We start from the raw sequence: 25,053 nt of genomic DNA, 5'->3' as shown, positions 1-25,053 counted from the left end.
CCTGCCGGCCTTGTGCGGTGAATTCCATCCTGTTACCCTCCGAGTCCCGGAGATCGTCGATTGGAGCCGCGAGTGATCTTACCTGCGTCCTGTTTGGAGCGTCTGTTGCCGACAGTTCCTGCAGGCTTTGTGCAGTTTATTCCATTTTGTTACCTTTCATGGTTTTGTGATCGAGCCAATAAAGCATCGTGCCTTACCCCTAGAAGGCCGATTAAAACACAATTGTGTTTATTGAGTTCTCTCTGTCCACTCCGTGGACTACTTGAAGCCCGGACATTAACGTCCGTATTCCGTGCTGGGAACCATTTCACAGCCGGGATCGCGACAAAAAAAAAAAAAAAAAAAAAAAAAAAATATATATATATATATATATATATATATATATATATATATATATAAAATATTGTTGTGGATATGAGGATTGCATTTTTTTGATTGTGTGTATTGTCGTGGTAAATTGTTGTGTAACATTGGTTGGATATGGCCCCTCCTGCCTCCAGAGTTGTGTAAAGGTAAAAAGGGCGTCCCGGTAGTTATTCCATGAAACACCACATTGCAGGACCCGATAAAACCCTTGTTCAGTAGCTTATATCTTATTATGTGTTTTAGAGTAAGGCCTTGTCTTCCATTAGAATAATACTCCATTGCACCGAATCATTTAAGAATAGCTCCCCTTCAATACTTCCATTTCCCAGCCAAACTCTCCATCTGTGGGTAAAGCAGTGCACAAGCGTGGGGTGCACGCCCTCTCAATTCGCTGCTATAGTGAATATGTGCTCCGTGCTCTGTTTGAACAGGAGGGGCGGGGTCGCCAGGGACAGGCAAGCCCAGGGCGCGCCACGAAGGGCGGGGCTGTGCAGCCCCATGCCCAAATAAGGAAACAAGCCCGTGGCTCGCCACGAGGGGCGTGCCGTCGGCGCGATGCCCAAATAAGGATACAAGCCCGTGGGATTACCATACAAGGTCACGAAACAGAGCACGGGGGAGGAGGGCGGTACCGAAACCGAAGGGGGCGTGTCAGACCCGCGCTGGAGAGAAGTGAGAGGAAGGATATACGAGCTGAGCTGCGTGGAGAGGTACACGACAAAGAAAGGGTCCAAGAGAAAGCAGAGGAACTTTTACGAACGAGTTGCAAAGAGATACAGCAGATGAGTCCAGCCCCGTTTCAACCAGCCGCGTGAAGCCCTGACGGGGCAGCGAGTGACCCTGCCGGCGTGCGCTGTAAAGCCGAATACCAGGAGCTGCCGGCGTGCGCTGTAAAGCGGATTACAAGGAGCTGCCGGCTCCCCGCTTCCCGCCCGGAGTGGACCTGCTCGCTGTGCCCTGTGATCCCACCTGCTCATCCTTTCCAGCCATTCCTGCCTGCAAGTTCCCCATTTGCGTACGTGAGTTTGTTTTGTTCGTGCTGTCCTGGGTAGTAACTAAGTCTGTATAAGCTAGTATTTTCCCTGTGTCTCTAAAAGCTTCTGTATATTATTTTATTATCTTTCCTTCTCCTTGGTTATTTTGAGCCTGTAAATAGTAAATAAATTTAGTAGTATTTTCAACCATTTTCTCATCTTCTTATTCCTTTTCTTCACATTTGTCGTCTTAGTCTTTTCCACATTGAGTATCTGTGGCACGATACGGCCAACGTTTGGGTGAATCGGGTTTAGTCGGGGAACAACTGTTCGGCCGCGGTTACCTCCGCTCGGTAAAAATAACATCTAATCCGCGGACCGTAACAATATATATATATATATATATATATATATATATATATATATATATATATATATATATATATATATATTGTTGCGGATATGGGATTTGCATCCATCCATATCCGCTTGTAAATATTCCCCTATTTCCTCAATACTTCCCAACTATCCCCAATCCCCCATTCCCTAGTCCCATTTTCTGTAAACAACACTCTGTAGACCCGACCTCCCCCTATTTCCCCCATTAAATGTCATGCCCAGGTTCACCGCATCTCATGTAAGACAACTATAGGACATCTTGCGAGTTATTCTTAGTCTATGTCAGTTAAGGACTCGTTTCCATTAATTCTGACCCTTCGTTGCACCACAATGTGATTGTATGGCACCGTTAGGAAGTTTAGGACCTCCCAATACCTCCCCGCAGCTCTTCCTCACAGTTCAACAACAACAACAACAACAACAACAACAACGAGCGCAGGAAGTGCGCGTCCTCACTCCCGCTTGGTTAGTAGGGGGTGTTGGGAGGGCACCAGGCCTTCCCAACGAGCCGCCATCAAACATGTGCTCGACGGGGTTACCAAATAGGGGCTCCCTGTCAGCTCCTCGTCAAGGGCGGAGCCCGGTAACCCCCGCACCCAATGGAAGCGGCGGACCGGCCCCAGTGGGGCGGAACCAACCAGCCGAGGGCGTATCACTCCCGGCTGAGCATGCGCAGTGAGGGGGAGGTGACGTCAGATGCGCGCTGAGCTTGGAGAAAGAAAGACGTCCCCTCCGAGCGCTGTGACACCTCCCTGCATCTTCTGGACCGTGCTTTATCCTGTCCCCGAGCCAAGGTGCACCTTGTGCTATCGACCTACCTGTCCCTTCCTGCCATCAATCCCTGTGTAAGTCTGCCTTGTTCCGTTTGTCTGTGGTCTGTCTGGGATAAGATAAGACGGTAATTAAGTGCCCATCTCTTCTGTGTCTTTACCTCACTGCCTTGTAATCTACCCCTTTTCTCCACCACTGTAATTATACCCTCCTCCGGAGGTCTTGAGAACTGTACCCCTTGCGTCGTTTCCTTTTTCCCAGTCGTCGTGTCCTTTCTATCATTGATTTGGCATAGCGCGATTTGGCCAACGTCTGGGTGAATCGGGTGAGTTGGGGAAGAATCGGGGGAACTGTTCGGTCGCGGTAATACCAACCGCTCGGTAAATAACATCTTTAACCGCGTCCGCAACAATTGGTAGTCAGGAGGTGGGATTCGAACCTGGGACTAAATTTATTTAGCCCAAATTTTGGACACCAATTGTGTTATTACCGCAACAATTGGTGTCAGGGAGTGAGATACGGACCCGAAGCGCGCTTAACGCGCTCAAAATTACAAGTCACCGAAATTTGATTTTGTTTTACAAAAAAACCCGAATTTTGAAAGTCGCGCTATGGGAGATCAAGACGGCTGGGTTCCGGTAGAGGAGAGTGAGGCAGGGTCGATCCAGGACCAAATTGAGGGACATGAGGAGAGCGAAGCAGTGAGGGCGGCAGGTTCGCAAAATGGCGTCCTCTCGCACGAGGTTACGGGCGCGCAAAATGGCGCCTCGCAGATGGCTACGGCGACCGCGCCCGCGACCGTAGCAGCGCCGCTGGTGGATTTGAACCTTTTTTTTATACAAATGAAGGCCCTTATGGACAAGAATGGCGAAGAAATGGAAAGCAGAATGATGGGAGTAATGAGGGACGGAGCGAGGGCTGATAGTGAGCGATTGGGGAGCGAAATGGGGGGCAAAATGGGAGAAATGGGGGAACGGCTAGAAGCTAAATTAGAGGGGTTAGACAATGGGATAGAAGGGGTGAAACATGGGTTAACGGGGGTAGAAAACAGAATGGCCGCTCAAGAGAATCAAATGGAAGGGATGAAAAAGGGGTTAGAGGGGTTAGAAAACAGTATGGAAGGCAAATTGAGGGACATGAGGGACCAAGCGGAAAGGGAAGTTAAACAAATGGGGCAGCAGATAGAGGGGGTCAGAATGGGGGTAGAAACTAAATTGGATGCTCACAGGGAGGAAATGGAGCAGATGAGGGTGGCATCTGGGCAGGAGATGCAAGTGATGGGAGAGGAGATCAGAAGAGGTGTGAGTGAGGAGGTTGGAGGAGTGCGCGAGGAGGTGAGGCACTGTGAGGAGCGCATGGAGAAGGAGGTGAGAAAGGGGACTGTAAAATTGCAAGGTGGTATAGAGGAGTTGACGCTGGGAGTAGAACAGCTGACAGTGGGACAAAAGGAGTTGGGGGACCAGGTAAAGAAGAACACAGCGGTAATAGAGGGTTTAAAATCAACACAGAAGGAGATGAAAAAGGACGTAGGGGTAATTAAAAAAGAGTGTCAGACGGTACATGAGGACCTGACGAGGAAAATGAACAAGGTGGTAGAGGTGATGGAGGTTAAAGAGCGGGAGGTGCGGGAGCACATAGAAAAAAATAAGGTGGAGTTAGAGGAAGAACTTAAGGGGGCGCACGAGGAGATGAAGGAGGTGAAGCAGAAATTAGAAGAAGTGGAAGAAGGGGTGAGCGAAATTAAGAAGCGACGGAGAGAGGATAAGAAAGAGATAAAAGAGGAGGTAAAAGAATTGGTCCAAAGTCTGTGTTCGGATCGTTATGATGTGCTCATTAACCGGATGAGGGATTCGCAGGTGATGGAGGAGAAGCGAAGAGAAAGAGGACCCGGTGTAAGTGGTGACCAATATGGTCGTGCGTGTGATGCGCCAGGTGATTTAATAAGCTTGGGGGTCGAGATGGACCCGGATGTTCGTGAGAGGCCAAGAGTGAGGTGTATGGCTGGTCCGGAGTGTATGGAACGAGGGTGCGAGCGAGAGGGTCCGGTGATGGGAGAGGTGCAAGGTGTGAGTGAGCAAGGTTGTGGTGGTATGGAATGGGTAGCGGGTTGCGGAAGCGTGACCCATGCATCGACACCAACAGGGCTAGTTTTTAGATGGACAGGGGAGGCACGGGAGCCCCTTGGGGGTAATGTACTGTGGGGGCCCGGCCGGTGCGGCCCCGTGCTGACCCCGCAAGGGGCGACGCACGGGGTCCGGCAGGCGGGCAACGACTCGCATACGAGGTGGTCCCACAAGGTCCCACTCGCGCCGTATGACGGTGGGTAAGGGTGGCACCCATACGGGTGAGTTGGGGAAGAATCGGGGGAACTGTTCGGTCGTGGTAATACCAACCGCTCGGTAAATAACATCTTTAACCGCGTCCGCAACGATACGGCCAACGTTTGGGTGAATCGGGTTTAGTCGGGGAACAACTGTTCGGCCGCGGTTACCTCCGCTCGGTAAAAATAACATCTAATCCGCGGACCGTAACAATATATATATATATATATATATATATATATATATATATATATATATATATATATATAGATATATATATATATATACATATATATATATATATATATATATATATATATATATATATATATATATATATATATATATATATATATATATATATATATATATATATATATATATATATATATATATATATATTGTTGCGGATATGGGATTTGGCCTCCATATCCGCTTGTAAATATTCCCCTATTTCCCCAATACTCCCCAACTATCCCCAATCCCCCATTCCCTAGTCCCATTGTCTGTAAACAACACTCTGTAGAACCGACCTTCCCCTTTTTCCCCCATTAAATGTCGTGCCCAGGTCCACCGCATCTCACGTAGACAACTTTCGGACATCTTGCTAGTTATTCTTAGTCTATGTCAGTTAAGGACTCGTTTCCATTAATTCTGACTCTTCGTTGCACCAGAATGTGATTGTATGGCACCAGTAGTGAGTTTAGGACCTCCCCATACCTCCTCCCATCTTCCCCATGAAACAACAACAACAACAACTACAACAACAGCGCGCGGGGAGTGTGCGTCCTCACTCCGGCTCGGTTAGCCGCCATTGCCCATGTGCGCCGACGGGGTTACCACGAAGGGGCTGACTGTCGGCCCCTCGTCAAGGGCGGAGCCCGGTAACCCCCCGCACCCAATGAGAAGCAACGGGCCGATTCCATCTGGGGCGGAGCTAACGAGCCGAGGGCGTGTCACTCCCCGCCGGATATACGCAGCCACTTACCGGACGTGACGTCAGATGCGCCTCAGCCACGAAGGAGAAAGAGACGCCACCTCCAGCGCGACGAGACCTCCCGCATCTCTGGACCGGACCGGGTCGATTCTGCCCCTGCGCCAAGGTGCACCTTGAGCCTCGACTACCTGCCCTTCCTTGCCATCAATCCCCGTGTGAGTCAGTCTTGTCCCGTTTATCTGTCGTCTGTCGGGACTACTATAAGACCGTATTTAAGTGCCTACCTTCCTATGCTGTCTCTCTCGTCCTTGTAATCTAACGTTCCGAAATATTATAACCTCCTCCGGAGGTCTTGAGAACTGTACCCCTGGTGTCGTGTCATTTTAACCCAGCCGTTGACGTTGTGTCCTTTCCTCAATTGATTTAGCGTAGCGCGACTTGGCCAACGTTCGAGTATAATCAGGTAAACTGTGCAGACGCGGTCATACCAAACCGCTCGGTAAACTAACATCCACAACCGCGTCTGTAACATTTGGTGTCGAGGAGTTGGATTCGGACCTGGGACTAAATTCAGTTAGGCCCAAATTTTGGAACACCAATTGTACCATTAGGGTAACATTTTGGTGTCGGGAAGTGGAATTCGATCCGGAGCGCGTTTCCCGCGCTCGAAATTATAACGGCGAAATTTAATTGTGTTTTACAAAAAAAAAAAAAAACCCGAATTTTGAAAGTCGCGCTATGGCAGACCAAGACGGCTGGGTTCCGGTAGAAGAGAGGGAGGCAGGGTCGATCCAGGACCAAAATGAGGGACAAGAGGAGAGCGAAGCAGTGAGGGTAGCAGATTCGCAAAATAGCGTCGTAGCGCACGAGGTTGCGGGTGCACAAAATGGCGCCTCGCGCATGGCCACGGCGACCGCGCCCGCGACCGTGGTAGCGCCGCTGGTGGATTCGAACCTTTTCCTCCTGCAAATGAGGGCCCTTATGGAACAAATGGGGAACCGGATGGATGCTCAGAGTGAGCGAGGGGAGGGCCAAATGGGGGTAATGGGAAACCAAATGGGGGTAATGAGGGACGAATTGAGGGCTGATATTGAGCGATTGGAGGGCCAAATGGGGGTAATGAGGGACGAAGCGAGGGGTACCGGTGAGGGGTTAGACAAGAAATTGGGGAAGTTAGACAATAATTTTGAGGGGTTAGACAACGGGATAAAAGAGGTGAGAAATGGGTTAATGGGGGTAGAAAACAGAATGGCCGCTCAAGAGAATCAAATGGAAGGGATGCAAAAGGGGTTAGAGGGGTTAGAAAACAGGATGGAAGGCAAATTGAGGGACATGAGGGACCAAGCGGAAAGGGAAGTTAAACAAATGGGGCAGCAGATAGAGGGGGTCAGAATGGGGGTAGAAACCAAACTGGATGCTCACAGGGAGGAAATGGAGCAGATGAGGGTGGCATCTGGGCAGGAGATGCAAGTGATGGGAGAGGAGATCAGAAGAGGTGTGAGTGAGGAGGTCGGAGGAGTGCGCGAGGAGGTGAGGCACTGTAAGGAGCGCATGGAGAAGGAGGTGAGAAAGGGGACTGTAAAATTGCAAGGGGGTATAGAGGAGTTGACGCTGGGAGTAGAACAACTGACAGTGGGACAAAAGGAGTTGGGGGACCAGGTAAAGAAGAACACAGCGGTAATAGAGGGTTTAAAATCGACACAGAAGGAGATGAAAAAGGACGTAGGGGTAATTAAAAAAGAGTGTCAGACGGTACATGAGGACCTGACGAGGAAAATGGACAAGGTGGTAGAGGTGATGGAGGTTAAAGAGCGGGAGGTGCGGGAGCACATAGAAAAAAATAAAGTGGAGTTAGAGGAAGAACTTAAAGGGGCGCACGAGGAGATGAAGGAGGTGAAGCAGAAATTAGAAGAAGTGGAAGAAGGGGTGAGCGAAATTAAGAAGCGACGGAGAGAGGATAAGAAAGAGATAAAGGAGGAGGTAAAAGAATTGGTCCAAAGTCTGTGTTCGGATCGTGATGATGTGCTCATTAACCGGATGAGGGATTCGCAGGTGATGGAGGAGAAGCGAAGAGAAAGAGGACCCGGTGTAAGTGGTGACCAATATGGTCGTGCGTATGATGCGCCAGGTGATTTAATAAGCTTGGGGGTCGAGATAGACCCGGATGTTCGTGAGAGGCCAAGAGTGAGGTGTATGGCTGGTCCGGAGGGTATGCAACGAGAGGTGCGAGGTGTGGGTGAGCAAGGTTGTGGTGGTATGGAATGGGTAGCGGGTTGCGGAGGTGTGACCCATGCATCGACACCAACAGGGGTAGTTGTTGGAGGGACCGGGGAGGCACGAGAGCCCCTTGGGGGTAATGTACTGTGGGGGCCCGGCCGGTTCGGCCCCGCGCTGACCCCGCAAGGGGCGACGCACGGGGTCCGGCAGGCGGGCAACGACTCGCATACGAGGTGGTCCCACAAGGTCCCACTCGCGCCGTATGACGGCAAGAGTGATCTACGCGCGTACCTGGCGCAGTTCGACTGTGTGTGTAAGGGCAACGGTTGGGGTGAGGACGAAGGTGGAGTACACCTGGTGGCCGCATTGCGCGGCGCGGCGGCGGAGGTGCTGACGGCATTACCAGCGGGTGCTCTCACCCTGCCAGCCCTCCGCAACGCCCTAATTAATCGATTCGGCATTGAACAGCAGAGCGAGCTTGTTAAAGCTCAGCTCGCGCTGCGAAAACGCAAGCCCCAGGAAGCCATCGGGGAACTTGCCCATGACATTCGCCGTGCAGTGGGGATCGCACATGCTAGCATGGCAGCGGATTCCCGGGAAAGCCTGGCGCTGGACCATTTTATCCAGGCCCTCCCGGACATTGAGCTCCGGCAACAGCTCGCCATGTGGCGCCCGCAGACTCTGAGCCAGGCGGCTGACGCTGCGGCCCGTTGGGAAGCAGGGAGGCCCCTGGCCCGGGGGGGCAAGCGTCTCGCAATGGCGGTCTGCCAGGTGGGACCCCCGATGGAGGGCGGACCCCTTAGGGGGCCCGCCCCCGACGTGGGTCCTGACCTGGCGGGCATGGTCCGGAGGCTGGTGGACCAGCGCCTGGCGGGACCTGGACCATGGCAGGCGGCCCCGGAGGTGGCCCGCGGTGGACCACGAGCGGGTAATCCAATTCGGACCTACAGGGGGGGAAATTTGGAATTCCGGAGGCAAGCACCTTATCAGGTGAGGTGCTATACTTGCAACCGTCTGGGTCACCTGGCGCGGCACTGTCGAGCCACGCGCCGGGATGATCCCCGGCGGTTGAGGTCCTCAACTCCGCCCAGGGGGGAGCGGGTTAGCCGACCCCAGACACCCCCCCGCCAGACCCCGGGAAACTAGAAGGTGTCGGGCACGAAGGGCGGTGTTCGGCAGAAGAGGATGGAGGAGAGCCCTCATTGACGCGACAGGTCATTTATTGTGGCCAAATTGGAACCGGTAGCCTGACAATTAGATGCAAAATTGCCGGCGTGGGGGTAGACGCCGTAGTGGACACAGGAGCTAGCGCCACGATCATCAGCCCTGTGGTCCTTGATTCGAGCGCAGGTGGCTGGGATAAGATCCAGCGCCTGCAAAATTATAGTTTGCAACTTGCTACCGGGGTAACGGCCCCGATCATAGGGCGTGGTTCTGTGACCCTCAAGTTAGGGTCGGTAAGGAGGGAGATAGATGTTTGGGTGGCGGAGGTGTGCGACCCATGTTTAATAGGGTTGGATTTGTTGACTGCCAGCGGTTGTAAAATCGACTTGTGCCGGGGGATCCTGCAGGTGGGAGTAGAAGAGCTGCCGTTAGGGGGAGTGAGCACGGCCGAGAGAGCGGAGCTGGAGGCTTCCGAGGCCGTGACCATCCCCCCAAGGGCCGAGGCGATAGTGCCGGCCCGGTGGGCAGCTCGCCCAACATGGCAGGAGTCCTGCGGCCTGGTCGAACCGGTGGCAGCGCAGTCCATACCGGGTTTAATCGTGGGCCGCACCCTTGTAAAAACGGACGGACCGGTAGTGGCCGTCCGAGTAATAAATATGAGTACAGAACCACGCACTATAGTAAGGGGCACGAGGGTAGCTGGCTGCACCCCAGTTGAGGAAGTCGCGACAGTGAGGGGCGAGAACGTCCAGCCGAGCCGACCCCGGGGGGAGCCTTCAATAAGAAGTAGGAATTGGCCCGATCCCATTTGCGAGATGGTAAATCGTAGTAGCGTAGAATTGGGAAGTACCCAGAGGGAGGCCTTACACAAACTGGTTGGGTCCCATTTGGACCTCTTCTCCCTGTCCACCGAGGATATTGGACGTACGGGCCTGGTGAAACATCAGATCCACACCGGTGAGGCCCGGCCTATTCGTCAGGCCGCCCGACGGCTCCCTTGGAGCAAGAGGGCGGAAGCTGACGAGCAGGTTGAAAAAATGCTCGACGCAGGCGTGATCGAGCCCTTGGGAAGTCCTTGGATGTCACCTGTTGTGCTGGTCAAAAAGAAGGATGGGACCACGCGGTTCTGCGTGGACTATCGCCAGCTAAACAACGTGACACTCAAGGACTCATATCCCCTGCCAAGGATTGATGACACCCTCGATGCCGTTGCGGGCTCAAATTGGTTTTCAACTTTGGACCTCAAGAGTGGGTATTGGCAGGTGGAGATGGATAGGGCAGGGAAGGAGAAAACGGCATTTTCCACAGGTAAGGGACTGTATCAGTTTACTGTGATGCCGTTTGGTTTGTGTAACGCCCCCGCCACCTTTGAAAGATTGATGGAGCATGTACTGGGCAGCATGCCATGGCAATCATGCCTGGTGTACCTGGATGACGTCCTGGTACATGCCCAAACGTTCCCCCAGGCAGTAGCTAATTTGGACCAGGTGTTCGGGTGCCTCAAACAGGCAGGGTTGAAGCTGAACCCGAGTAAGTGCACTTTGTTTGCAAGAGAGGTGGCCTATCTAGGTCACGTGATCGGCCGCGAGGGGGTAAAAACGGACCCAGACAAAATTAAAGCGGTAGAGGAGTGGCCCGCACCACGTACCATCAAAGAGGTGCGGGGATTTTTGGGACTCTGCTCCTACTACCGGCGCTTTGTGGCGAAGTTTGCGGAGTTGGCCCGTCCCCTCCACCGGCTTACGGAGAAGGGGACGCGATTTAATTGGACACGGGAGTGCCACGAGGCCTTCCAAAAATTGAAGGGGTGTCTGACATCCGCACCCCTTCTAGCGTACCCCACTAGCAACGGGGCATTTACCCTGGACACGGATGCGAGCCAGGAAGGATTGGGCGCAGTTTTGTCTCAGACACAGGAGGGCGTGGAGAGAGTGATTGGTTATTATAGTCGGGCCTTAAGTAGGCCCGAGAGAAATTATTGCGTCACTCGCAAAGAGTTATTGGCTATGCTGGCTGCCATGAACCATTTCCACCCGTACTTGTACGGGCGGAAATTTTTGGTTAGAACTGACCATTCCTCCTTGCAATGGCTCCTTCGGTTCAAGGAACCAGAGGGCCAAATTGCAAGGTGGTTGGAAAAGTTGCAGCAGTACGATTTTGATGTGGCCCATAGGGCCGGGAAGGCCCATGGTAATGCGGACGCACTCTCTCGGCGTCCTTGTCTGGGGGAAAACTGCAAATTTTGTGCGAGACACGAGGAGAGGGAACAATTGGGCGATTCGGACCCGACCCTCGTTGTCCGGGCAACCCGGGTGAGAGGGCCAATTTTGCCACTAACCGCAGATGAGGAATTCGGAACTTTGGCATGGAGCACGGCCCAGCAGGAGGATCCTGTCCTGGGGCCAGTGTTCAATTGGGTCAAATTGGGGCAAAGACCTAATGGGGAAGAGGTCACCCCCCTCGGGGCGCAAACAAAGGCATATTGGGCTCAGTGGAAAACCCTGGAATTGAAGGATAATATCTTGTATCGCAAGTGGGTGGAGGTTCCCTCTGATAAAACTTCCTGGCTGGTGGTAGTCCCAAACAAATTTAAGACCGATATATTGCAACAGGTGCATGGTACCCGCCCCGGCGGCCATTTGGGCAGGACAAAGACGACATCGCGGGTACGCCGGAGGTTTTATTGGGTGAATATGGGGCGCGACATACAGGACTGGTGTCGGAGATGCGACGCCTGTACTGCCAAAAAGGGACCAGCACGGAGGATGAGGGCCCCCCTTCAATTACACCAGGTGGGGGCCCCCCTAGAGCGGGTGGCCATGGATATCCTAGGCCCACTACCCCGCACCCGCCTAGGTAATAAGTACATCCTCGTTGTGATGGACTACTTCACCAAGTGGCCGGAGGCCTACGCCCTCCCCAACCAAGAAGCAGGGGTGGTAGCGCAGGCCTTCGTGGAAGGATTTGTGTGCCGGCATGGGATTCCACAGGAGTTGCACACCGACCAGGGACGAAATTTTGAGAGCAAATTGCTAAAAGATGTGTGCAGTCTCCTGTCAATTCGGAAAACCAGGACAACGCCTTTAAGACCTCAATCTGACGGGATGGTGGAAAGATTTAACCGAACTCTAATCCAACAACTGGCACTGTTCACCGCCACCCGTCAGGATGACTGGGACAAACATCTCCCTTATTTGCTCATGGCCTACCGAACCAGCCAGCACGGGGCCACCGCATGCAGTCCAGCGTTGCTTATGTATGGGCGGGAGTTACGGGCTCCCGCCGACTTGCTATGCGGTCCCGTGCCAGACACAGTGGTTAACCCGCCGAGGGAGGGGTACGCACGTCACCTAGAGGAAGGCATGGAGCTAGTCCATGCCTTCGCCCGCCGCCAACTCCATCTGGCGGGGGAAAAGATGAAGCGCAGGTACGACGACCGGAGCCACGGGAGTCAATACGCTCCGGGGATGAAGATTTGGTTCTTTAATCCCCGGAGGCGGAAGGGAAGGTGCCCAAAACTCACCTCCCCCTGGCAAGGCCCAGGAGTCGTCCTGTCGCAAATCTGTGACGTGGTCATTAAGATCAAAATGGGGCCACGAGCCCTCCCTCGGATCGTCCACGCCGACCGGATAAGACCTTACACCGGCGAGCAGGCGCCCCCGTGGATTGCCTCGGCTTTAGATGTCGAGGCGGGACCCAGTACCTCTGAATAAGGGGGGCTTATTAGTGCCAGAGGACTGGGGGATTGATGAGCGATGGGCCCGGTGGGTAAGGGTGGCATCCCTGCCACCCTTCCCATGGCGGGGGCAAAGGAGCACTAGCTTATGGGGTTGATGGCAGTGAAGACTAGCCCGGGTGGGTTAGGATATTGTGTGTAGGGATCTAGCGAAGATGACATTAGGTAACGTTAAGGTTAGTTAGTGACTGATACCTGTAGTGGGGACGCAGGTAGATTAGTGTGGATGATAATGACGTGGGAGCGCAATAGTTTAAAGGGACGACTGGGAAGCGCAAGTTTCAGAGGGGAGTAGTTAGATGAGATGATGCCGTGTGGTTGAGAATTGAACAGGTGTGATTGCACAGGTGTGCAACTGGACAGGTGTGTGGAGCAGTGTGTGAGTAGTGAGTGTTGTGGATCAGCGCGAATGCGCTTGGGGAGAGAAGGGTGCAGGTGGCACCAGGTGTGAGAGCACAGGTGTGTGGAATATATGGAGCAGAGAATGAGTGGTGTGGAGAGAGTTGGAGTAAGTGGTACGGAGTGGTGTGCATGGTGCGAAGGTGTGAATGGGGGAAGAGTGGACCCCCATCACGGATACCCGGGGCGGGTAGTGTAAGTGTTAGGTAGAGGGTATAGGTAAATTGTGGTTGGATATTGGCATTTGTGGTGCGGTTGCAGAATGGTATTGTGGATGGGTGCATTAGTGTTGTGGAAATGGCTGGGCGTGTAGCCTGTTAGTGTGTGTAGTTGGTTGGGCACTCCACCACTGTGAGGATGTCGGCCAGGTGAGGCCGCAGGTGGGCTCTGGGAGCCGGTAGTTGTGGATGGGGCCCGAGGATCCGGAGGACGGACCCGGGTAGCCCAGTGCCAGAGAGGGCACCGAGTGGGGAGAGCGCCAGAGGGCCTTACCCAGGTAGTTAGGTTAGGGTAAGGAGCAGGTAAGCTCGGAGGCAACTGCAGTGGTGGAGGTGTGCAGGTGGGTAGACCCGCTGGGAGAGGTACACGCCACAGCCCAGAAATTGTGCGAGGGCACCGGGAGATGAATCGGGGGAGTGAGACCCCAAATTGAAAAGCACCACAGTTTGGTCAATGGGAATTGGTTTTTAGAACCCATAGTGTAAGTTGGCCAATGGATTGGCAGGGAAAGACCCCGGGTAATGTAAAGTTGTTAAAGTCATTTAGGAAATAGTTAGGATTGATGAACCTGTCGCACCATACGCAGCCACTTACCTGTGGTGATGATGATGACTCCACACCTGTGTTTTCTTTGTTCTGTGTTGCAGGAAGTGAGAATTGCAGTTGGATTCGTGAGACGCATCACGACGTGGATGAGACATTGGGGTGATTCCATCTCTCCCTCCCTAGGAGGGACTGATGATGAATTGGTGATGGCAAATTATGATGTTGAGTTGGAGATGGCAAATTTTGATGAAAGTTGAAAATGGCAAATTTGATTGGTTAGGAGGGAGAGAAGACGAATTTGGTTTATGGGAGGAACGGGGAAGACAGTAGGGACGTTTGTTGATTTGTAAAGTAGATGTTTATGGGTAGTGTTGTGTTTTGTGGATACAGTAAGGGGTAAGGGAGGGGCAATGTAGGTTACCTGGTGGGGGGGGGGGGCGTACGGTAGGAACGTACCTGTCTCACCTGGTTCCCATGTGCCCCTAGTGTGCATTACCTAATGTTGCGTGCACTTTTGCGCCCTTACCACCTTACTCACTTGTCTTCTTCGTTTGTCTCCCACCTCCGAGGATCTGGCTTTGGGGCAGAGAGAGAGGAGAGAGAGGTGCTGGCTCCGCAGTTGTGGGCCTGCACTTTCGCTGCTTGCTGCCTGGATCGATACACCATATGGACCGCAGTTTTGGTGGCCACCCACAATGGACCGCAGTTCTTTTGCGGCCAAGCACCACCCGTGGATGGACCTATGGGTCAACGTGGCACCTATGCCATACAGGTGAACCACTAATAGTTGGCCCCCTGACGGCCACAATTTAGAAATGGACGCGGTTGGCGCCTTTCTTTATTTTTGAAAGAAGCAAGAAGGCCAAGTGCACCACACGAAGAGCAAGAGACACCTGCAGGGTTAGGGGTTGTTGTTTTTATTTTAACGAACAATGGTGACTGCACCGATTGGTGCTTGGGGTGGTGCTTTTGGTGCTTGGATGGGGTGCTCTGCACATTACTAAAGGCCGTAAGGCCACAGAGCACTCGTGGGTTGGTGTATCGATGCTGGCATGCGTGCTCTCTCTATGCATAACATCTGCATGTGTTCCTCCAAAAACAGGTCCTGGATCGTAGTGTAAATATCAGCGTAGTCTTGTGTAAATAATGCTCCCTACCGGCTGTATGTTTAGTTTGAGAATTCTTTCCGCGATTCGGTTATCCTGTGGGTGTGTTTCTGTGAGGAGAAGGGTGCAACGTCGCAGGGGGACATATTTACTCATTTGTGAATATCTGTAAAACTGTCGCACTCAGGGTAGAGTTAATAGTAGAGGGAACTACATCTGAGTGCCACACTAAAATAGGTAAAAATTTATCAGGTCGGGACGCCCCGAGGGTAGAGAAGGGTGCAATGTTGCGGATATGGGATTTGGCCTCCATATCCGCTTGTAAATATTCCCCTATTTCCCCAATACTCCCCAACTATCCCCAATCCCCTATTCCCTAGTCCCATTGTCTGTAAACAACACTCTGTAGAACCGACCTTCCCCTTTTTCCCCCATTAAATGTCGTGCCCAGGTCCACCGCATCTCACGTAGACAACTTTCGGACATCTTGCTAGTTATTCTTAGTCTATGTCAGTTAAGGACTCGTTTCCATTAATTCTGACTCTTCGTTGCACCAGAATGTGATTGTATGGCACCAGTAGTGAGTTTAGGACCTCCCCATACCTCCTCCCATCTTCCCCATGAAACAACAACAACAACAACTACAACAACAGCGCGCGGGGAGTGTGCGTCCTCACTCCGGCTCGGTTAGCCGCCATTGCCCATGTGCGCCGACGGGGTTACCACGAAGGGGCTGACTGTCGGCCCCTCGTCAAGGGCGGAGCCCGGTAACCCCCCGCACCCAATGAGAAGCAACGGGCCGATTCCATCTGGGGCGGAGCTAACGAGCCGAGGGCGTGTCACTCCCCGCCGGATATACGCAGCCACTTACCGGACGTGACGTCAGATGCGCCTCAGCCACGAAGGAGAAAGAGACGCCACCTCCAGCGCGACGAGACCTCCCGCATCTCTGGACCGGACCGGGTCGATTCTGCCCCTGCGCCAAGGTGCACCTTGAGCCTCGACTACCTGCCCTTCCTTGCCATCAATCCCCGTGTGAGTCAGTCTTGTCCCGTTTATCTGTCGTCTGTCGGGGCTACTATAAGACCGTATTTAAGTGCCTACCTTCCTATGCTGTCTCTCTCGTCCTTGTAATCTAACGTTCCGAAATATTATAACCTCCTCCGGAGGTCTTGAGAACTGTACCCCTGGTGTCGTGTCATTTTAACCCAGCCGTTGACGTTGTCCTTTCCTCAATTGATTTAGCGTAGCGCGACTCGGCCAACGTTCGAGTATAATCGGGTAAACTGTGCAGACGCGGTCATACCAAACCGCTCGGTAAACTAACATCCACAACCGCGTCTGTAACAATATATATTGTTACGGTTTTTAGAACCTTCACTTTGTAAATTTAGTAGTAAATTTCCTGTGTACATTTCCCCCTTAATTGGCTGTTAATTGAAATGAGCACCTTAGCTAGTCCATGTACAAGCACGTAGCCAATCATAGAACCTCTCTGTAGTTATTTCATCAGTCTGTGTTTCAGATAAGGCTGTGTGTTCAATAGTCGACCTTACGTTGCACCAAAATCAAATAAGATAGATACCCTTTCGATGGTCCCAGAACCTCCATTACCAACTGCATTGCCTCCATTACCAACTGCATTGCCTCCATTACCAACTGTATTACCTCCATTACCAACTGCATTCGCCGCCATTGCCATGTGCTCCAACTCGGAGAAGAAGGGCGTGGCCCGCCCATCGCCAAGTGGAGGAGTCAGCCAGCCCCGATCAACCAACCAAGAATGAGTGGGTTTGGCTTGAGAGGGCGGAGAGAGAACGATCAAGCAGTTTCGCGAACGTTCCAGGGTGTGGCGCTATATAACCCGTTGCGTGGAGCCCCCACCAGAGTTCTGTGGAGAGGTGAGCAGAGTTCTGTGGAGAGGTGAGCAGAGTTCTGTGGAGAGAGGTGGGCAGGCAAAGCAGTGGAGAGAGAACGCATGAGGCGGAGGACGTACGAGGCCTGAGGGAAACACCGCTTGGAACACCCCCTGCGCGCGAAGCTCTGACGCGCTGCTGCGCATGAACCAGATTGCGGAGGAGTCTGCGGCCGTTCGCCTCCAGCCTGCCATCCTGAACGGACTCTTCTCTCCCTTCCAGCCATCCATCCCTGCCATACTATCCATTCGTGTACGTGAGTTTGTCTTGTTTGTTCTGTCCTGGGGTATAAGTTAAGCCTGTGTAAGTATAAGCTGCCCTGTGTCTCCTATCTTTCACTGTAAATTACCTTCGTTTCTTGCTTTTCTTTGGTTGTGTAAATAGTAATTAATAAATACCTGTTCTTCCTACCTTTGTCTTCTTCATTCTCGTCCGATCGTCTTTGTTTTTTTACCAATTGATATACGTGGCACGATTCGGCCAACGCTCAGGATCGGGTTTAGTTCTCTGTTAATGGCTCGAACTTCGGACTGCTAACCCACTCGGCAAATACCATCTTGTCCGTGGTTTCGAGCGGAGTTACCCACCTGCCTTGTGGAGGGATTGGCGGAGGTGTACGGGAATCCCTTGACCAATCACCTCGGCCAATCCCACCCCACAGGGGAGCGGGGTTGCTTCAGGATCGGAGACGGCCAGTGCAAAATAGAAGGGGGATTAACCCCCCCCCCCCCTTGCTAAGTGGAGCGCCGTCCCCGTTTCCGTAACAATGTATATATATACATATATATATATATATACATATATATATATACATATATATATACATATATATATATATATATACATATATATATACATATATATATATATATATACATATATATATACTAGGGCATTGCCCGTACTATATCTATATCTAAAATTATATCCCCCCCCTCTATTTACATGAAATGGTTTGGTCCAAAGCGAACGGCTTGCGAGTGGTGACAATCCCCCCCCTCTATTTACATGAAATGGTTTGGTCCAAAGCGAACGGCTTGCGAGTACGGTGACAATCCCCCCCCCTCTATTTACATGCAATGGTTTGGTCCAAAGCGAACGGCTTCCGGAGTTTGGTAAAGAAATCGCCATCGCGTGCACAAACGCGCAGGAAAGCGAATGAATCGCAAATTCGGTTTTATTAGTTTTAAAACATAGTTTAACGCCAACATAGTTTGCAAACGTGAAATAAATGAATACGCTCTCAAATGTGCCATCCGAGGCAGAGTGTGTCCTCCACGTTCGGCACACGCGATCGTTCGCTGCTCTCTGATTGGTTGAATCGTTTTTTGGACATAGCTCGGTAAGTAATTGTCCGATTAATATGAAACCTTGAAAAGGCACATCCTCGGGTCCCCAGCAATATACCTGGCAAGTTTCAAGTATATCGGACCGGTAGTTGTCGAGAAACAGCGGTCACAGACAAACAAACAAACGTACAAACGTACAGACGTACAGAGATTACTGGAATTATAGATAGATACATATATATATACATATATATATATATAATATATATATATATATATATATATATATATATATATATACTGTATATATATAATCGTTAGATTAAATAAGACGCGGACATAGCTTCAGGACGTCGATCTTTAATTGTCGACTAACTGTCGACAATTAAAGATCGACGTCCTGAAGCTACGTCCGCGTCTTATTTAATCTAACGATTATTTATTCAATACAAATGAGACGCCCTGCCCGTACTTTGGAGTTTCTACTATTTCTTACAGTTATATATATATATATATATATATATATATATATATATATATATATATATATATATATATATATATATATATATATATATATATATATATATATATATATATATATATAGATAGATATATATATATATATATATATATATATATATATATATATATATATATATATATATATATATATATATATATACAGTCATGTGAAAAAGTAAGTACACCCCATGTAAAGTTTTGACTTTTTCAACATACAGCTATTTGATCTTCATTTCAACAATATTGATAGGTTATGGTGATATAACAAATATCATGAAACATTTACATTTTGTAGTCAATTGTATAATTTAAATAAACATAAATGCAAATTTTGCACGTGGAAAAAGTAAGTACACCCTGATATTTATCACTACTTCAAATACCTAAAATTAGAATCAGGTGCACCAGCCAGCCACAAGATGGTGGAAGAAGAAATGCGGGCAAGGGGGTTAACAAGGAGAGATGCAGAAAATAGGGCAAGATGGAGAAGATTGTCATGGGGACTGCAAGGCTAACCCCCGCTCTAGCAGGGAAAATGGCCTTAAAATGCATGTTGTTGTTGTTGTGCACCAGCTCAGGTGCAAATGATTAGAACATCGTTAGAGAGGATCTTGGAGGAACCTGTCTTATTTAAACCTCAGACATTTAGTTTGGTTTGCTCTTTGTTGTTGAAGTGTGCGGCGTCACCATGCCCAGATCAGAAGAGCTCTCTGAGGCCTTCAGAAAGAAGGTTATAGATGCTTATGAGTCTGGGAAGGGATTTAAAAAGATCTCCAAACAATTTGAAATCAATCATTCGACTGTCCAGAAGATCATCTACAAGTGGAGAAGATTCCAAACAACTGCCAACTTATTCAGGCCAGGCCGCCCCAGCAAATTCAGCCCGAGAGCAGACCGCAAGATGCTGAAAGAAGTCTCGAAGAACCCCAGAATGTCATCACGGGACCTACAGGTAGCTCTTGCCACTGTTGATGTCAAAGTGCACGAGTCTACCATTAGAAAGAGGCTGCACAAATTTGATCTACAAGGGAGGTGTGCCAGGAAGAAACATTTGCTATCAAGAAAGAACATCAGGGCAAGACTAAAGTTTGCCAATGAACACCTCGGCAAAGACCAGCACTTCTGGAACAATGTGCTCTGGACAGATGAGTCAAAGGTAGAGCTATTTGGCCACAGTACCAGAAGACATGTTTGGCGAAAACCAAAGACAGCATTTGACCACAAGAACCTGATACCTATTGTAAAACATGGTGGTGGAAATATTATGGTTTGGGGCAGCTTTGCTGCATCAGGGCCTGGGCAGCTCACCATCATAGAATCCACTATGAAATCTTCATTGTACCAGAGGGTGCTTGATGATAATGTGAGGCCCTCTGTCGGAAAGTTGAAGCTCAACCGAAGGTGGACCTTGCAACATGACAATGACGCTAAACATACCAGTAAATCCACCAAGGAATGGCTGAAAAGAAAGAAATGGAGTGTTTGGAAATGGAGGGATCGGGAATGGCCAAGTCAAAGCCCGGATCTAAATCCCATCGAGATGTTGTGGGGGGATTTGAAACGAGCTGTGCATGCAAGAAACCCCTCAAACATCGCACAGCTGACATAATTCTGCATGGAGGAGTGGACAAAAATTTCTCACAGTCGATGTCAGAGACGGGTAGACAGTTATAAGAAATGCCTACTTGAGGTTGTTTCTGCCAAAGGGGGCAATACCACCTATTAGAGCCAAGGGTGTACTTACTTTTTCCACATGCGAAATTTGCATTTATGTTTATTTAAATTATACAATGGACTACAAAATGTAAATGTTTCATGATATTTGTTATATTATATCACCTTTATCTATCAATATTGTTGAAATGAAGATCAAATAGCTGTATGTTGAAATATGTTGAAAAAGTCAAAACTTTACTTGGGGTGTACTTTTTCACGTGACTGTATATACTTTCCTTTGTGTCACCCACACCTCGAGTGGCCTTAAGCTTTGTGGTGGGTGATATCTCATTAACAACAACAACAAGAAAAAACTTCCTCCCATTTACTCCTTCCTATCACACCGATACACCTTGTAGCCTTCTCATCCTGTCCTCCAGTTACTCTTCCCATTAAAACATGTCTCGCTTACTGCAACTATATGGTACTCCTCCCTATCTACTTTGGCCTCAAGCTCTTCAATATTATTATTTAAACTGCTCACATTAGTGCAGAATATGCTTAACTTTTTACTCCCTATAGCTATTTATTGATGCCTATTCCCACACGGTTTACCTTTGCACCTCTAATTTTAACTTCTCGTTTAAAACACCTTTAACTGACACTCAATCTTGCAGTATCAGAATGAATGTGGAAAGTGTGCTTCAGTTATTTCTTGGCTATGGAGTAACTCTGACTTTTGCTAACATTTGTTCCAGATTCTGCTACTTACTCTGTTTTCTTTTGTTAAAAGTTGCACGAAGGGTTCCTTATTTCTTTGTCCATACTATATTTTGGTGGTTCCCTAAATACCACTCGTGCATTTATGAGCATGCTTGCTCCATCTTCATGCAGATGATTGTGATTCTACTGTTTTGTTGACAAAATAATCACTCTTGGTAGCTTCTTGCTCATATCGGAGACAAACGAGAGTCTTCTTCTTTCATATGCAGCACAAGGCTGTGAGGTAGATTGTCGTTTACAATCTTAAAACCATCATTGGTTGAGGGCACGGCTGTGCCACTGATGCAATTCCCTCTGCTAGATGGGGCAGGAATTTTGTAATTTGTTCATGGTGCCAGAGATGGCTCGCCTACTCTTTGTGAAGGACACTGTGGAATATTTAACATACACCAACTAATGTTGGCAGCTGGGATGCCCAGTTTAACGTCCTTCTGAGGAACTGCACACCCATTGATGAATCACGCTGCCAGTGATGCACCGGGATGACAGTTTCTAGCTGGGCCCAGAGTTTAACCCAGGCTAGACTGCTGAGAGGCGAACGTACGTACTTCGGGGGCATACCTGCCAGCCTACACTAATGAGGGTACTCTGCATTCTGTTTCTTCCCATTAAGTTCTCACAATACATCAGCAGCAAACCTACCTATCGGAGATTCAGCAGCTTTGGTTCACACGCAGGACTCAGCCCTGATGCAACAGAGGTCTCTCCGCCAGGATACCCACCCTGCAAGTATGTTATTGAGGCTGAATCAAGGCCTATGCATCAGCTTGACATATTCTTTTTTCAAACAAGAAAAGTACACACATTTTGTCTGCTTCCAGTACCATGGCAAAAATCAAACTTGCTTTTTGGGATATTATTGGTGAAATTTGAGTGATCACACAGTGAATATGCCCATAGTTTGGTTTTATTTAAATTGCTTGCTCTCTCAACCTACACCTGGACTTGTTTCTCTCTTATTTCTCTCTGCCATGAGCTTTTTGTGTTTGCATAAATTTTATGCTCAAAATGTATATTTTTGTTGTTCTTGACTCCATTGTTGCTGATCAATGGAAATAAAACTAGAACAGCACTTGATGGAGCATACCTCCGCCAGGTTGAACAGTTTACATTTTGTATTCCACTGATAGGCCGGATCTGCATCCGGACCTGAGCCAAAATCTAATCGGCTTGTTCTTGTCAACAACTCAACTCATTCACCAAGTTTTGTCATAACCCCACAACTGTTTTTTGAAATATAGTGCTATATATAGTTTTTGGCTCTGTCTCTCAATTATGACGAATCACTTCAAAAATTATAGTATACGGATCTTCACCAAAATCGAATCAGTTCGTCCTTGTCGCACACCCAACCTGCCCACCAAATTTTGTCCGAATCCGTCTAACTTTGTGAGATATCCTGCTCAGAGACAGACAGACAGATAGGGGTGAAAACATAAGCATCGTCCACCTTTGGTGGCAGGGGTAATGAACAATTGTATTTCAATAAAAACTGCGTTTGGTTCATGAAAACTTTTGTCATATTAGAAACTACAAACACCATTTTCATCCTTGTGGAATTTACCCTCAGAAAAACTTCAAACGCTTAAATTTTTCTATAAAAAAAAAAAAAAAAAGGCAATTACGAAGACCAATGTGATGAATGCTGTTGTTTTGGAATGTTTGTGTTCAGGTGCCAAGTACCTCCAGCAAATGAACCTTTTCAGCAGGCCTACATGGAAGATCAAAATAGGCCTCAAGATTCAGAAGGTGAGTTTCCATTTCCTCGAGCTTGCTCAGGGTTTCCAATGAAATGCATCTTATTTGTATTTTTAAGACGCCTCTTGGGAAGACCACAGTGGCCTATAAAGAGGAAGGAAACTCTTGGTACAAGATTTCTGGTTTAAGCTTTTCCATTTGTAATCAGCAACTGGATTCATCCTTGTTTTAGTTGCAGTAGTACAAGGTACTGACACCTGGCTGAAACCATGCGAGGATACCGAGAGCCAAATGAACAGTGGGCAATGGTCTTCGGCATTGGATATCCAGCAACCCTTCGATCTTACCTGGCCTGGTACTGTTGGATAATTTTCACAAGTTGTCTTTTGTATCTATGATGTGAGTGACTGATATTGAATGCCGCTTACTTATGTTATTATTTTGATAGGCAATTCCAATTGCAATGCCCTGGTGTATGACATGCATCAGGTATACGATTATTTAAGACTATCTGGTTAGCTAAACAAATTTATAATCGCATTGTTGAAAAGGTTAGATATTCCACGTTATACCGTAGTATTGTTGTAGCAAACAGATACGTTCTGTGGACTGATCAATATGTAGAAAAGTTATAATGATGCTCCACACCTCCACAGTTGAATCCATATCCCATTCAATTCCGCATCCCACATACAAACAGGCATCAGCAATTCGGTCTGCTGCAGATTCTGGTGTAACTGCAGATTCTGGTGGTAAATGGCTTCCAATCCAGGAAAATCTTGCAAGGTCCCTGTCTCTGGAAGGATCATCACCTGAACACATCTATTGATGTCCACAATCAAACCAATGGAAGAAGTTCTGTCTCTCTCTCAATCTGCTGAGCCTTGTCTGGTCAGACCATATATCAAAGCTGACCCCCAAAGCCAGACACACACTGGGCATCCTCTGTTTTTCGAGTCCTTTTTTGATAAATCTAGCACCTTTATAAAGTATTCACACCCCTTGACTTTTTCACTTTTTGTTGTTACAGCCTGAATTTAAAATGGATTCAATTCAGATTTTTTGTCACCACGCTACACAAAATACCCCATAATGACAAAGTGGAATTTTGTTTTTTTAATATAATTTTTACAAAATAATTAAAATTTTTAAGCTGAAATGTGTTGTCAATAAGTATTCAAACCCTTTGCTAAGAAAAAAAAACAAACAAAAAAAAAACATTTCAGCTTAAAAATGTAAATTATTTTGTAAAAATTCGGGAATTTTTTTTTTTTTACAAAATAATTAAAATTTTTCACGCTGAAATATGTTGTCAATAAGTATTCAAACCCTTTGCTATGACGCACCAAATTGAGCTCAGGTCCATCCAATTTTTTTATCATCCTTGAAATGTCTCTATAACTTGATTGGTCTCTATCTGTAGCCAATCCAATTGATAATATGTGGAAAGACTTGAAGATTGCTGACCACCGACGCTCCCCATCCAACTTGACAGAGCTTGAGCGAATCTGCAAGGAAGAATGGGAGAAACTTCCCTTCATCTCACGCGATGAAGCTGATTCTGAGGGCCTTTCACTCTCTCACCGCAGGCAGGTTGGTGGTCTTTGTCTTCTTCCTACTCCTCTCCAGCCTAGCTCCCCCTGCTCTGTCTGTGCTCTGTCCCCCAAATATTCTGTCAGGACACAAAAGATCTCTCAGCAACCCTCTTCTGGTGAAACTGCCACAATCAAGATTCTATGCTCACCTTCACTCTCTCATTCCTCTTTACTCCCACCTCTGGAACAAACTCCCACACTCTCTTCAATTCCACTCCTCCCTCCAGATCTTTAAAACAGCTGTTCACCACCATCTCTTATCTTCCCCCATCCAAAACCTTTATCTTTTCTACCCCCGTTAATACACCCTCAATCCACCTCTTTCAATCTCCGATTTCATTCCTGAAATTCCTAGTAGTGTCAATTGCTTTTATACCGTGTACCCCCCCCCCCTCTCCCTTCCACAGATCTCCCGATGTCCCTGTTCTCTGCTGTT

General features: G+C 48.8%; 1 protein-coding gene across 1 annotated transcript in view; it reads left to right on the top strand.

The window, feature by feature from the left end:
* LOC137417558 (uncharacterized) overlaps window positions 1-25,053 on the top strand; it is a 51,180-nt gene that overhangs the window by 18,899 nt on the left and 7,228 nt on the right. The window contains exons 6-8 of the mRNA XM_068103494.2: window positions 21,938-22,053; window positions 22,997-23,073; window positions 23,255-23,377. Coding sequence (XP_067959595.2) covers window positions 21,938-22,053; window positions 22,997-23,073; window positions 23,255-23,377 — 316 coding nt within the window. The remainder of the gene's footprint in view (window positions 1-21,937; window positions 22,054-22,996; window positions 23,074-23,254; window positions 23,378-25,053) is intronic.

This window comes from Myxine glutinosa, chromosome 4 (genome assembly GCF_964187855.1).
Source record: "Myxine glutinosa chromosome 4, kmMyxGlut1.1, whole genome shotgun sequence".
NCBI lineage: Eukaryota > Metazoa > Chordata > Myxini > Myxiniformes > Myxinidae > Myxine > Myxine glutinosa.
The sequence above is the reverse complement of the archived record's forward strand: the minus strand, read 5'-3'. Positions and strand labels throughout refer to the sequence as shown.